Source organism: Quercus suber, unplaced genomic scaffold, assembly GCF_002906115.3.
Source record: "Quercus suber isolate HL8 unplaced genomic scaffold, Cork oak 2.0 scaffold_53, whole genome shotgun sequence".
Classification (NCBI taxonomy): Eukaryota; Viridiplantae; Streptophyta; class Magnoliopsida; order Fagales; family Fagaceae; genus Quercus; species Quercus suber.
Window position 1 is genome coordinate 1,945,417 of NW_027069518.1, and position 15,666 is coordinate 1,961,082.

At 35.8% G+C, this 15,666-nt stretch overlaps 2 protein-coding genes across 3 annotated transcripts; both read left to right on the forward strand.

Moving 5' to 3' along the window:
• The first annotated feature begins 272 nt into the window (after positions 1-272).
• LOC136066965 (uncharacterized) lies at positions 273-2,272 on the forward strand. 2 transcript variants are annotated; one of them, XM_065772086.1, is made up of 3 exons: positions 273-339; positions 633-959; positions 1,301-2,272. In XM_065772086.1, exons 2-3 carry the CDS (start codon positions 635-637, stop codon positions 2,017-2,019), a joined length of 1,044 nt encoding a protein of 347 aa, XP_065628158.1. In that variant the 5' UTR covers positions 273-339; positions 633-634; the 3' UTR covers positions 2,020-2,272. The 2 variants fall into 2 exon arrangements, with proteins under 2 accessions (XP_065628158.1, XP_065628159.1); XM_065772087.1 differs by lacking the exon at positions 273-339 and adding an exon at positions 347-503.
• Positions 2,273-5,624: 3,352 nt separating this feature from the next.
• On the forward strand, positions 5,625-14,606 carry LOC111986423 (uncharacterized). The gene is made up of 13 exons (XM_024018051.2): positions 5,625-6,104; positions 6,652-6,787; positions 7,264-7,400; positions 7,920-8,121; positions 8,360-8,598; positions 9,040-9,151; positions 9,372-9,516; positions 9,944-10,086; positions 10,207-10,373; positions 11,401-11,709; positions 11,790-11,845; positions 12,305-12,519; positions 13,151-14,606. Exons 1-13 carry the CDS (start codon positions 5,898-5,900, stop codon positions 14,332-14,334), a joined length of 3,252 nt encoding a protein of 1,083 aa, XP_023873819.2. The 5' UTR covers positions 5,625-5,897; the 3' UTR covers positions 14,335-14,606.
• The last annotated feature ends 1,060 nt before the right edge of the window (positions 14,607-15,666 follow it).

Below are 15,666 nucleotides of genomic sequence, written 5' to 3' on the forward strand. Positions count from 1 at the left end.
TTTTAGGGAAAATTTTTTTTTGGACATATTTTATATTTCTCATGAAAGAAGTATAAAATTTTCTAAAATTGTCAATTAACAAATGTTCTAATAGCACCAGTTTACATGATCTTTTATCCTATGCCAAACATGTGATTGGGCCAAAAGTTTTTTAAAAGGTCAGAACATAAAACAGTGATTGGATTGGGCTATCAAAAAAGGGGCCCAAAGTAGAGGTAAGAAAAAAAGCCCATAAACTGCTATTTCGGGGAAAAAAAAAAAAAAAAAAAACAACACAAACTTTTCATTTTGACGCTCACACAACCTGGGACTAACTTCCAATTTCCAACTAACATAACGGTAACATCTCCAACTTTCGGTTCCTTCTTAGTTTGAGACTTTGAGTTTCCTTAGCATAAGCTCTCTGCAAACTTTGATTATGTATTGTACTCGTTTAAATTTAGGTTTTTTCCTCCTAAAATTAAAGCAACCAGGTTGTAGACTCTATGAATTTTGCCCATAAGGTGTTCGACAAAATGCCCATATATGCTAAATTTACTTTTTTTTTGGGTTATAATTGTTAAGTTACTTTACAAGGAAATTTGGGTTTCTTTTATTATTGTTATTATTATTATTTTGTGTCAATGATTTAGGCATGGATGTGGCACATTGCTATCTAGATGGCAATGCTGATGCTGTGGAGTTTTGTCCGCACGATTCTTACCAACATGTTCTGGCGGCTTCAACGTACACGTTACAAGAGGGGGATTGTCCCAGTCGATCTGGGAGCATATCACTGTTCAACGTCGATGCTAACATGGGTCGCTTTGATTTGTTTCATCGTGTGGACACAGTGGGCATATTTGATATAAAGTGGAGTCCAGTTGGGGGTAGTAATGTGGGTTCTTTGCTTGCTCAAGCGGATGCTGATGGTTTTCTGAGAACTTACAGTCTTGAGGATAATTCAGATGGAGCAGAAGGTATGGTTTCTATTTCTGTAGCATATAAATAATTTAGCAGTCAGTTTGTTACTTTGTTTGTCAGAAAGTGTGGAGAAAAGGAGTACATAATTTTAAAGAAGTATGGAGAAAAGAGAAAGGAGAATGTTAAAAATTAGTAAATAAATGTGTAAAGATGTATTAGAATAGAAGCTATTAAGATTTACTCTTTCTTTTCGCTTGTATATTCCAAGAACAAAGTGGAGGTTATTAAATGCTGTAGCTTTTGTTTCAACTGAAAATATTGTATTGGCAATGCTACAGCTTTTGGCTATTATATCTGTTTCCGTTATATATGGTTTCGTTTTTAACTGCTGATGCAGGGAGTTTCTTGAAAGAGATAAATGGAGTAAAAATCAGTTCATCCATGTGCCTTTGCCTTGACTGGAACCCCTCAGCCACATCAATCACAGTGGGTCTTTCTGATGGTTCTGTCTCAATTGTTTCTGTGTTGGAGTCACAAATTGAAATACAAAAACAATGGAAAGGGCATGATTTTGAGCTTTGGGCAACTTCTTTTGATATTCACCAACCCCAACTGGTATACAGTGGTTCGGATGACTGCAAATTCAGTTGTTGGGATCTACGGGATAGCCCTTCTAAGTTAGCATTTCAGAATATCAAGGCTCATAAGATGGGTGTTTGCTGCATAGTGAAGAGCCCTAATGATCCTAATACTGTACTTACTGGTTGTTATGACGAGCACTTGAGGGTATGGGATGTAAGATCAATCTCAAAACCTGTAAATGAAACTTCAATTTGTTTAGGGGGAGGTGTTTGGAGAATCAAGCCCCATCCTATTTTACCGGGTATTGTCTTGGCAGCTTGCATGCACAACGGGTTTGCAGTTGTTAAGATTGAAGGGGATAACACTGAAGTGATTGAAACATATAGTAAGCATGACTCACTCGCATATGGAGCAGATTGGCAGAAATGTGAATCAAACCAGGAAGGCAAAAATAAGAGTTCTGTGGTGGCTACTTGCTCGTTTTATGATCGGCTTCTTCGAATATGGATGCCACAAAGTGATATCACAACATGATTTAGTGCATCTACGGGCATCTCTCTAATTGCAGTCAGAAGGATCCAAGTTCGATGTTTTCACCCTTGAGAAATCTTTTTTGATACTTCATTTGGTATGTGTGAACGTGATACGTAACCTCTCTTCCTCCATGGTGACATGATTCAAGAAGATTTTTGGGTTCCAGCTATGTTTATTTTATAAAATATAACTTTTATCTATATAGGTCCTTTTACTCCCATCCCTATAAGAAAGGATCCTTTTCATTCTTCTATTGGAGGACATAAGATCTACATTTGTTTTTTCCCCAACAATGGACCTTAAGGAGGGGGGGAGAGAGAGAGAGAGAGAGAGAGAGAGATGGGACATAATTTTAACGAAGACATGAATTTTTTAATGTGTTCTTATTTGATAACTGAAATCCTTTATCACCTCTAAGGTTATTGTAAGTTGGCTTGCCCATTAATTTTGGTGAACAAAGGGTGATCTTCAAAATGAATTCAAGAAAACTTACATCTCATTGCAGAGGGAGCTAGAAAAGAATATAGACGAATGTGCTTAAATTTTATACTTGCAGTTGTGTCTACTTGGTGTTAGGGAACACACATATGCTATCGGCTCAAGAAAATGTATGCCAATGTGCTTAGGCAACAAACGCATGCCTCTCCCTCCAAAACCCCACACATAAAACCAAAGGTCATTTACTGCCTGGTCTTGGCCCTTGCGTGGCCTTTGCCTCACATGGCCTAGGAAGCGTGTCAGATTCTGACCCAGTTGGTCTTAGGTTTGACCTTAGCTTGAGCCTAGTGGAATCTCGTAAATAGGTTGTTCGTAGCTTACTTGTAAAATGGGTATCTTCTGACATGAAACTGAGGTCATTAAGAACTCAAACCTGCTGAATATTCAATGAGCTTGTGGACCATCTTTCAGTCTGCTTGCTCAAGTCTGGCAATTTATACTTGAGCTTCAGACCCAATTAAAAAGAAAAAGAAAAAGAAAAGATCTTTGGTTTTGTTCAAACCAATGAGCAATGCTTTACAATCTTTTCCACAGCTGTTGACGTGGCAATGTGTGATTGCAGCAATCACCTTTTCACAATGACGCACCTTATATTAAAAGTTAAAACCACAGTAGTCATAAATTTTGCTTCCACAAATTTCTACCAAAATTTACTTTATTTATTTTTTCTTCTCATTTTACAAAACAAACATACAAAACATACCTTCAACATAAGTGATTTTATTTTAGTTTTTAACATAATAAAATAATATAAATAACACAATAAAATAATATATTCACTACAATAAAATAATATATTCACTATAAAACAGTGTGAACACACAATTTAATAATACTTTTTTTTTATACCAAAAGTGGCTGTGCACTAGATATGTGGAGCCAAATTATTTGGCTTTGGCTCCACCAATGTAGCCATAAATTTGTATTTGGTGGTACTAAAAATAGCAATATAGCTTTTTAGCACCACCAATACTAATGCTCTTACACAGGTCACTTTAACAATTGTGGATTTTTTTTGATACTATATACTTATGTATATACATATATTTTTTTTTTAATATCATACCTACAGTGTCCAAACAATTCCGACTCAATAGTGTTATTCTGCAATTACTGAGGCTAGCTTACTACATTTGTTGTAAGTTTGTAATTGTTATTAGTAAGCTTTATGCTTTTATATTCTGTCTTGTCTTCTTATCTATGGGTTCTTTTATTCGTTTAACTGTTTCCAGAAAGTAAATTGTGACAAATGTGAGAGTGTGAGTGAGCAGGGAAAGGATAGTGTATTTGAGGTTGAGCTTCAAAGACCCTTTTATCTTACAAGTTACAACTACAACCGCATTTGTCACTATATGAATGAGATAGATCTTCATTTTCAATCGTTTTCTGTCTTTGCTCTTTTTTCCTGCTTATGTGGGGTCTCAATTGCTAGAGACACTAACACTGTCTATGTTCTTTTGAATTCTTTCTGGCTTTACATTTACTGTTGAAATTGATGGTCCCCCCAATGTGTACCCAGCACATCATTCATTGTTGGCGGGATGCAATATAATTTACATAGGAAAGAAGAATGGGAACGAATTTGCTGAATCAGTTTCTTATCTTTTGGAACCAAAACAACAGAATAATTAGAATTAACTAGTTATTTTGTTCTCAATTTTTTCTGTTGAGATTGGAAAGGACATTGTTTTACTCTCTTTACATTGAATGAGACGATGCCTCATGTGTTTCTAAGTACAATGCCTTGTGTATCTAAGTACAAGAGCCTCCTTATAGGCCAACTTCTAGATGAGAAAGTCTTCTGATAGCTCTCTTAAGATTTTCGGAGTATAATGAGCTTGAGACGCCTAACTATATATTTGGAACAAAGTGAGATCCTTAATTCGATCATTGTACTAATTACAATATAAAAGATTAGCGTCTATTTCATCAGAGAAAATTGCTTACAAAAGCAAATTACTTTATAAAATAAAATGTTATGGGAATAAAAAATATCATACAAAATTAGTCAACTTGCCAAAATTTCAAACACAATTAACAAATTAACAATGTCCGCAAATTAGAGACTGAAGATATGGCTAGTGATCAATAATCAATGGTTAGGGAAACACATTTTAATGTGTGGACAAGGAGGGATACCTTATCTGAGGGCAACATTTTCTATTAGCTGGACAACCGGAATCATTGGATCGAATCTACAAACACAAACCTCTACACAATTGAAAAAACATTTACAGAACATATATGAAGGGAAAACATGTTTCTACTTTACCAATGAGATTATAGGTCGGTTAATCGGTGAGTGTCCAAACTTGGGACTTTATTATTAATTTTCTGGGCCAGAAAGTGCAAAATAAAGAAAACAAAAACAAAAACAAAGAAGTTTCATGTATGCTCTTTATGTTATAACTTTCACAATTCTTATTCAATGGTCTCGTTTAATTCGTTTAACTAGAGAATGATATGATGCTAAAAACACAATGGTGGAAGAAGTAATGGAACTATGGACCATTAACTTGTCTTTGTCTTCATAATTCTTTGCATTAAAAACAGAATGGAAGATGCCAAAATTTTCTTTTACTCCCAAATACCAGTAATCTAATGCAGTTATCACAAACCCATGACCCAATAAACATTCTGAGTGCTTTTAAATGTTTAACACAAGCAATATAAAATTATTACTTCTTCCTGGGGCTCAGTAAATTTGCAGTCTTGCCCACCATTTAACAGGCCAAATTCTGTGGAAATTATATAAACTTGGATCAAATTTTACAATCCCAAGAAATGTAATTGAACCAAGTGATTTGTTTTTATATTTTAGTTTTATTTTTAAACATGCTATGTGAGTTAATCCACTAAATGACATAAAGGTTGGTTTTAAACTGTGTGTTGGTGGGAATATTAATTAAGCTTGATGCTGCTTTGAGCCCCCTCTAGTAATTGTTTATAGCCAAAAAGAAAACCAGTAATGCTTCTTTCCAATCTTTACATGTCTGTCTTAATTTTATAGTACTAAACAAATCCTTGTCCTTGGTCTCTCTCTCTCTCTCTCACTGTTTTTTTTTAGCTTAAGTCTCTCTCTCTCACTTACACTGAAAACTTTTAACTTGCACTGTTGGTCTCACGTTCACTATCCTTAACTGAACCTTCATCGACCACTAAACAGTCCAAACCAATCTTCTTAAGTTACTCTCTTACTTGTGCTATTCACTCTATAATCTCTTTTCTCTTCCACTAATCTCATTTTCAACACTGTTTCCATACAATGTCCTTCTCTCACTGTTCAAAGCTGCTTTCACAAACCCCAAAAATGTGCTTCTTTTGGTTATAAATTTTTGGCATTTACATGCATCAGACTCTCAATTGGGGTTTACTCTGAAATGGGCTTGCTCAAGCTTCCATTGTTGGTTTTACTTTGCTGGGTGTTTTCTCTTTTGAGTTTGATAGCACTCTGTGATGACTCAGAGCTCACCGTGAAGTTCTTGAAGGCTCCCCATATATTCTCTCATCTCAGCTCAGCCACATTCGTCTTTGAAGTTCTTGAGGGTGGGAATGGCTCTTGCACCAATTGTAATATCACTTGCAAGGTACGTTAAGCTCTAGTATTACTTTGTTTTACTTAGCTTTTGTTTTGGGTGCTCTGCTCTGCTCTGCTCTCTCTCTCTCTCTCTCTCTCTCTCTCTCTCTCTCTCTCTCTCTCGTTTATAAGTTTCATGGTTCTTAATTTAACTTCACGGAGGTGGTTGATTTCAGAGAGTAATTAGCACGTCTTTCCACTCTGTAAGGATGTAACGAGCTTGAATTTTCTTTTAGAGTTTAGGCTAATCAAGAAAACTATTTGGAATTCAGTTTATTCATATATATTTTTTGTAATTTTCTATAGGTGATATGGTTATTATAATGAACAGTTACATGTCATATACTTGCTATTTGGTCATATTCTTCCTGCTGCCAAGCTAAATGAATAGGATTGTTTTTGCTTTGTGTGTGTGTGTTTTGCTTTCCAACTCAATGGTAAGTGGGAAGTGAAGAAGCTGCATAATGGTTTGATTTATTGGGATAACTTTAGATTTTCTCTTGATGTCTATTTGGCTTGTTCCACAAAATAAAAGGTTAATAAACTTCTTGGTGCAGCTGGATGATGGCTTTGCTTCAGACTGTGAAGGCAGGATGGGTTTGTATGCAGGCTTGCAGGATGGAAATCATACATTTGAGGTTTGCACCAACGGGTCTGGAGGAGTTGGCTGTGCTAACTATAACTGGACTGTTGGTTAGGAACCTTCCTTTTATCCCTTTTTTTTTTTTTGTTATTATATTTTCTTCAACTACCACTCAACTTAAATAAGACCTTGCTTGAAAGTCCTCGACAGTTATGTCTATGAGGATATGTTTTGCCTCCCTATGTACCGACTAATTGAATGTGACAAAATCAATTCCCATGAGCTTATATTGTATTTTTTGGTACCCAATTTCTAATTTATACATTTTTCTGAAACTGGCTCTACAAAACCCATCTACTCAATTTTCAATTTTATATGAAATGCATAACTTTTTCCTTACTATTCTTATTTTTAAAGACTTAAACAGACCCTGTTTCCACTGAAGGTTAGTTTGACACTTTATCAAGCCTATTGAAACAAACTGAGTCTATGATGTTAACATTGCAGATTAGATTTTCTGGCAATCATGCTGACTTATATCTTTCCTGTACATTTAGCTGATTCATATTATACCTTAATTTTGCAGATACAGTCCCGCCTACAGCATATATCACAGCCTCAACACCTTTCACAAATGCTCTAAATGTTTCTATAAATATATCTTTCAGTGAACCCTGTACTGGTGGAGGAGGTTTTGTATGTTCATCTGTGAATGCCTGCAACGTGAGTAGGTGGCTAACAAACATATGAAAAGGCCTCTAAATTGATTTTATGTTCTCTCTTTGGTTCTTGCATTATTATAGTGTTTCAGCATTTCGGTTTTTGGTTGACTTGTTCTCAACCTTTCTCTTATTGAAGTATGGCTTTAGTTGATTAGAGAAAGATAAAATGGAGTTCCCTCTAGTGTAATGGAGTCCACACAGCACAAGCAATAATGGTGGATTATATCCCTGACCAAGGATTTATTATCAGATCTTTTCCATAAGGATATTTTATAATAACATTGCTTGAAATGTGTTGTGCACACTTATCAATACATGATATAGTCTTCTTTATCTTGTATATTTTTGAATCGCTGTAAAATGTCTTGAAATTCCTCTCATGGAACAGTCCACCTTGTTAATTGAGTAGATGCATAAAAATTGAGTTCCATAATCTAGGTTCTCTTGCAAGTAATTTTGTCTAGGCTGAATAATAAACCAAATTCTAACATGTTCATCATTTGTGGAAAACTCTTTAAAGCTTTTGGTCTATGGTGCCGGCCAAGTTATACCATCCTCACTCAACATTCTACAGCCAAACCTCCAATATTCCATCCTTGTGGGTTTATCATCTACTTCTCATTATGGGCGAGCGATTTTGGTAATGGATAAGAATTTTTGTACTGACAGTGCTGGGAACAAATTTACAAGAAACGCGAATTCTACTTTCTTTGTGCATTTCGGTGAGTCTCGTTTCTATTTCCATAGGATCAATAGACAATATGTGTCATTATTTTCAAGAAGTTATATGTCCTTTCATTGCTATTCTTGTTTTTATCTAATTGATGCCTTGTGCTTTACTTACTAGAAATTTGTATCATATTAAAATGAATAATCAAGACCATTGATACAACTTAGTTTATCTAATTTAATTGTTGTTGTCAACATGTTCTTTACCTGCTGTGTTCATTAATTCCACAGATAGACGAAGTGTGTTTGTCAACTTGAGGATTCATGTTCCTGAAAGGCCACTTCAACTTAATGGTGAAACTAGACTGGTGCAAGCAACTAATAACTACAAGAAACTAAAGGTGTATTTGTACTTTTCAGAGCCTATTCTCAACTCATCTGCAGAAATTCTAAATTCTCTCCAAATAAGTCAGGGCACACTTCTTCCTGTCAGTGGAAATGATCTTGGGAATCGCAGATTTGGCTTTATGGTCAGATGATTCTCACAATCTTTTTTGATTTTGGTTATTTTTTCATCCATGAGACTAGAAGTTGGTTCATAAGTTAGAAGCCTGTTTAGTTGTCCTACAAATTTGGAATGGCTCATTTATATTTTGTATAATATGTAATGCACAACTTCATCTTGAATGGGGAGGTCACTTAGAAACATTGGAGCCATTTATTGAAATGGGCAAGTTAATCATTTTTAAAAATTAGTAAAATGCCCTAATTTCAAACTTTTTATTTTGATGATTGCATATTTTGAACTCTCCCCTAATATAAAATACAAAATGAAGCCATCAAATTCCACGGGCTGATCGAACAGGCCCTTAATGTTCTTGAATTTCATGTTTTGATATTTATTTATATCTCTAGGATATATTTTTCTCATACCTATTCTTGCTTACTCATTTTTCACTCTCTCCTTTCAGGTTGCAAATTTATCTGGCATGGCTATAGTCACACTAAGCATTAATTCAAACTCTATAATAAGTAGACAAGGGACTCCAGTTTCCCAAGTTGCACCAGTTACTTTCTTGTATGGTACGATCTACACTAGTTTACCAGTGTTACAAAGAGAAAATAAATCATCTGTTTGTAGAAATAAAAATTCAATCTTCATATTCTTTGACTCAACTTGTTGAATATAGAAACTTTTGAGATTGAAATTTTTTTCCACGATTCTATGCAATTAGGAAAGCTTTACATTTGGATTTCTATTTTTAAGATGTTTCCTCCTGATAGATATAAATGTGACCTTCAGATTCTTTGAGGCCTGCTGTAAGGTTGAGTACACCATCCCATCTGAGGACAAGAGAACATAGCATCCCTATGTTAATAAAATTCATGAAGCCTGTATTTGGCTTCAACTCTTCTAATATATCAATCACAGGAGGGCATTTACAGAGGCAAGTCATTTCTGGTTACCTTTGTGTGTGTATCTATGTATATTAACCTGTACATGATACATCACATAAATAATGCACTCACACACAAATGAGAAACCACAATGGTGACCTCTATACAATATTTGGGTTCTTGATGGAAATAATATTTCAATTAGTATGGCATATATTTGGTCTGTTTGGGATCTATTTATTTTACTGAAATTGAAAACTTTTTACTGAAAGTACTGTAGAAAAAGGTAAAAATTAGCTGAAATAGTATAGTGGAATTCATGAATCGTACCAAAAAGTGCAGTGGGGCTCTTGAATAGTAGCAAAAATAAGCTGAATAGTAAAATAAGATGGTAAAATTAATCATGCCAAACAGACATATACTCTCAACATTTTGTCATTTTTGTTCCCCTCCAATGATAATCATTATCATTTTCAGCTTTCGTGACATAAGTAAAAGCACATATGCTGTAGAGATAAAAGCAGACCATGATATTGTATCTGTCTATGTTCCCGAGAATGTAACTGGGGATGTTGCTGGAAACAAAAATCTACCCTCCAATGTTCTACAAGTAAGGCACTGTAAGGATTCTTACTCTTTTCTCTTGTCGTCAGCTCAATTGTTGCCCAACATCTAAGCCCTAGGTTAGCCCTTTTATTTTCTTACTTATTTACTGATGTAAGGTTAAAAAACTTATACAGATTCTGTGCCCAAAATATCTTCTGTGATTTCTGAGCTTGCAACCACTTCATTTGTGGTGACATCTATTGCTTCCGGGTTGCTTATGGTTTCAATTGCAAGCCTTCACTCCATTGGGGAATTTTCAAGATCATTTTCTTCTTTTTCTGATCCTGCAAGGAATCTTTTTGTATGATATCTAATTCATTTGAACTGTTATCTCATTAATTGATTATTTAGTTATACCATGATAATCTTCTACACGGGGGGCTTTTACATTGAGTTAGAAATGCAACAATAAATAAATCGACATTAATGCTGAGGTTGGATTTATAAAAAGGGCAGAGATAAATCTAACAAACTCTTTAGGGTTGAAACAAATTTCTTTAAATGACATTATTGACAAACAATCATGACCCCAAAAAAAGTTATGATAGCATGTCGATGTGCACCTTTAACTTTCTTGGGACACCTTGAATAAGAACACTAAGCACATTATTGGTGATCTCTTCATTCTAAAGTTTGTTTATGGTCTTATTCTTTGCAAAGCATTTCATTATGGTAAAACAAGATCTTTCTGATGTACATATCATATATGCTTATTTTTCTTGGTGGTTGATCCACTATTTTGTAAGGTTGAACCAGAAGTTAATCACAATGTACCAAGCAGGTTATCTCACTATGATTATATTATATGTAGCCTCTTGTAAATCAAGTAAAGTAATTAGAAATACTGTGGAACAAATTAACCCTTTTCCTCCTGCAGAAAAATAATACACTCCAAGAAAAACTTTCCTTGATTTTTATACAACAGATTTAATATATAACTGAACTCTCTAAATATTTTGGTTGGTTTTGACCATGTTGTCTGACTTCTTGAATCATAGGACCAACTGAAGCCTGTGGAGCCTGTTGGTTCCAAAGATGGAAAACTTGGACTGACCTTTCCAGAGTGGGATTTTGTGGGCAGGGGTGTTATTCTATTATTGGCATAAAAAGAGAGAGGAGGAGGAGGAGGAGGGGTTTTTTTTTGGGGGGGGGGGGGTGCAATAGACCCTCAAGAACTGCATCATTCTTGTAGAAATATATGGTTTTTGGCATGTAGATGATTGTAACCTACTGCCATTTTAAGTATCTGATATATAGCTTATCAAACCTTATGAACTGCATCATTCTTGTAGAACTAACTTGCATTTTTGCTTTTCTCTTTCATACAGAGAATTGCATGCCATATTCAGGTTTTTGCATTATCTAGATGGTTGGCAGTGACACTGCCAGTGGAGTATCATGAATTTGCAAGGGGTTTGCAGTGGAGCATTCCCTCCTTCAGTCTTCCATGGGAAACTCAGAACACCCAGCCGGTCTTGATGGGCTCAAGTCCCTCTTCCAACTCACATCCCTACATATCTAAAATTCATGATTCAGAAAATTTTCCAGGTGTGCAGCTGAAACAAGAGAATTTGAGTAGGGCTGCTTCTGTATATGGGTTGCCACTGACTCCAATGGAATATAGATCATACTTTCAGGTCTGAAACCTCTGCTTTTCCTGACTTCTTCAATTATCTAATGAATAAATTTTGTGATAGAATGCTTTGTACACCTGCAGAACCAAAATATTAGACCAGAAGCTGAATATATTTTGGATCCGCATATTTTAAATGGGTAAGTTATGAGGACTCTTATTTTCTATTATTACATGCACTTGCATATGGATTTTATAGACACAAAACAAGTGGAGAAATGATTCCATATGGAGTATTTTTTTTGGCAAAAAATATACAATATAAAGCAGAAAAACTATGAAAGAAACAAAGGAATATTTCGAATATATATTATTTTTTTTATAAATGTTGAATGGAAGATAAAGAATTCTGGGAATGTACGATTTGGTATACTTGTTATTTAGATGTAGAATTTTCTGTAGGTGCTGTGAAAAATTAAAGAGGTTGATGCTTTGAATTGTTGCAAATTATATTTCAAACCAAAAGGACATTCTTGATACTTCATACCCTATTATTCATTTCCATTTAAATTGGTGAATTCATCATTTGGATTTGAGGTGCCATAGACAGGCTCATTTATTTATTAGTGTAATTTCTTACTAGATTTTGTCTCATGTAGGTGGAGGGATTTTAGTAGAAGCATGTTCTGCTTAGTCATAATTGGTGGCAGTTTCATACTGCTGCATGCTTTACTCCTTGTCATCCTAAAATTCAGGAAGAAAAATCCAGAAAAGCAGAGGGGCTATGGAGTACTCACATTCCCAAGATTTGAAATATTCCTTATAATTCTTGCACTACCTTGTATTTGCGAGGCCTCTGCAGCTTTAATTAGAGGTAACTTGACAGTTTGTTTCCTTCCCCACAAATGAATCTTTATCTATTTGTTTATGGTGCAAAATCTGAGTTTTGAAAGGTAATAATGCTACTTGTATTGTATTTTCATTGCAAACCCAATATTAATATCTTTCAAATTTCTACTTATATTGAATTCTTTAATCAAACAATTGTCTAATTCTCATTATGAAACGCATAGAATGAGCTGGGTTTTTATTTAATTATTTATATATATTTATCAAGTCATCTTTTCTATTCTACTTTCCAAATATGTGATGTAATTGTGACCAAGTTCCTTTCTTGTTCATATCAGTCTCATGGAATTAATCATTATCATATTGGTTGGCACCAAAACTGGTCTACTGTCCCGTGTCCTCACATATTTTAGAATTGTTATTCAGTTGATGTTTCACACTGGTTGTACATTAACTCAAATCACTTCTGTGCAAGACAACCATCATAGCATAGTTATCTAACTGCATCATATCAGAGTTACACCAATGTGTATCGAGAACTAAGATTCACATTTTTTGCACATTTACATGCTATTTTTCATTGGTTTTAAATTTAACGCTAAGAACTTCAAGTACAGATCTACATGGTTTAATCTTATCTTACTTTGTGGATTAAGGAGGATCGGCATCAGAGATTATAGTTGGCATTCTGCTTCTGGGTGCTGTGTCATTTCTACTGCTGGTTTTGCTCTTGTTCCTCTCTATAGGTATTACATTTGCAAAGCTACTTCAATACAAGGAAGTTCATCAAGTAGGTCGGAGATTTCACTGGTATCAAGAAATAGTCCGAGTAACTCTGGGTCCTGGTAAGAGAGGCCAGTGGACGTGGAAAAATCAACAGAACTCTAATTGCCTAACCATGTTAGGGCCTCTATTTGAAGATTTAAGAGGCCCCCCAAAATACATGCTCTCACAGATTTCCGGGGGCAGTTCCCTTACACATGGTGATCGGATCATTGCCTCTGATGACGAAACTGAAGATGCAGAAGCACCTTTTATCCAAAAGCTGTTTGGAATACTCAGAATATACTACACGCTGCTTGAGTCCATGAGACGTGTTTCACTAGGGACTATGGCTGGTGCCTACAAGGAGAAGTGGTCTTCCAAGACTCCCACAATAATCTTGTTATGCATCACCTCTTTTCAGCTCTTCTTCCTTGTTCTCAAGAAGCCATTTATTAAGAAAAAAGTTCAGTTGGTTGAGATCATCTCAGTTACCAGTGAAGTAGCTTTATTTGCTATTTGTTTTGTTCTCTTGGAGAAGGAATTTTCAGCCAGGGTTGAGACTATAGTTGGAGTGTTCATGCTTATACTTTTCCTAGTGGGGTATTTACCACAGATGATGAATGAATGGTGTGCTTTGTATAGACAGACAAAGCAGCTGGACTCGGCTGAGAAGTCTTTCTTAACTGGTTTGAAGATAGCTTCAATTGGATTAGTTCTGCTTTTCATCCCACACAAGTTTTTGGAAAGCAGGTTCCCAGTTAATGGTCACCATGGGGATGGAGAGACTAATGTCACTAATTCTTCAGCTGAAAGGAACAGGAACTCTGGGAGTAGGAACTTGGGCACAACTGTGCCAGAAAAATCATGGTTGAAACAACTAAGAGAACTGGCAAAGGCTAGCTTTAGTAAGGATGAAAGTGGGGCTCCAAGTGATCCCTCAACTAGTCGTGCAAGATGGAGTGGGTTTTGGGGCACTAAAGGTAGTGGGAGCCCTACTTTAAATGCATCTTCTGATTTCAAGTCAAATCCAAGCGGGTTGTACAAAGATTTAGAAGCCATTTTTGCATCCAAGTAAAAGTTAATGATTCAAAGAACATTTCATTTAGAACTCTGGTTTCATTGCAGTTTCTTTATCCATCTTCCAACTGCAGATGCAGTGCTGACTCCGCTATTTTTTGAGAAGTAATGAGAAATGGGTGATTGCTTAGAATTGTGGAGATGGGGTTGTAACCCTATCTATTTTTAAGTTGTGACCCATTTTGTGGGGCAATTTTGTCTTCTTTTGAATAGCCATGAAAGTTAGAACTATAAAAATTTAATTTAAGCAAAAGTTGGAACTTGTTTGTATCTAGTTGTATTGGTGCATATTGTTGGGTTACACTTGTGAGTGAAGTCCCACATTGAATAAAGATGAGAAAAATGAGTGGTTAATATAACATAATTGAGCACATACCCATTGGGTTTAGGTCTTTTAGGTTAAAGTGTGTCTCTATATGTTATATTAATTACTCAAGGAAACTCCCTAAGGTGTTTATTTCCCCTACAAGTGGTGTCAGATCCCATGGTGGTGTGCGACGAAGGTAGTGAGGTGTTCATGGTCCCAAGGTGTTTATCTCCCCTACAAGTGGTGTCAGAGCCCATGGTGGTATGCATGGTCCCTACCCAGCGGGGACAGAGAAAGCCTTAAACGGCCCACACACAAAGATCCTGGAAAAAAAAAAAATGGTGCTAAATAATGGTGTGATGCGAGGTTCCCATAGACATGGACGTGCGGAGTTGACATGTGGTTCCTATGGATAGCGTACGAGAGACTCAGGGATGACGCGTTGATGAAGTGAAAAGGCCATTAGGTAAAGGGGAGTGAGTAGGACTTGTTCATGGCCTACAGAGAGGTCTTAAAGCCTAAAGAGAGGCAGACTCACACGTGAGGGGGAGATTGTTAGGTTACATGTGTGAGTGAAGTCCCACATTAAATAAAGATGAGAAGAATGAGTGCAAGCATATGTGCAAGGAAGCTCCCCAAGGTGTTTATCTCCCTTACACATATGTGCAAGCATGGAATTGCAATTAACATGTAGTATCTAGGGAAATCAAGTTTGCTTCAAATCAGATCTAAAAGCTTTATTTTTGACCTGAGAAGCAAGTAAACTGAGAGTAAAAAAATTTTTAATGATTGGCCAGTGGTAGCTTGATTATCATTCTTGTTGCCACCGAGTGACAAAAGTTAATTCTGTAAATTCATGCTCCCTTCAGTCTTTTGCATTCCCTAGATTCCCTAAGTGCAGTCACTAGCTTCACTTACTTTGCACTGTATTTAGTCTAATATTTGCTAACATGTCATCACACTAAGTCACTAACCATACTCAGCAAGGGACATGGAGCCTGAGCCCTTATTGCAACTTTAGTT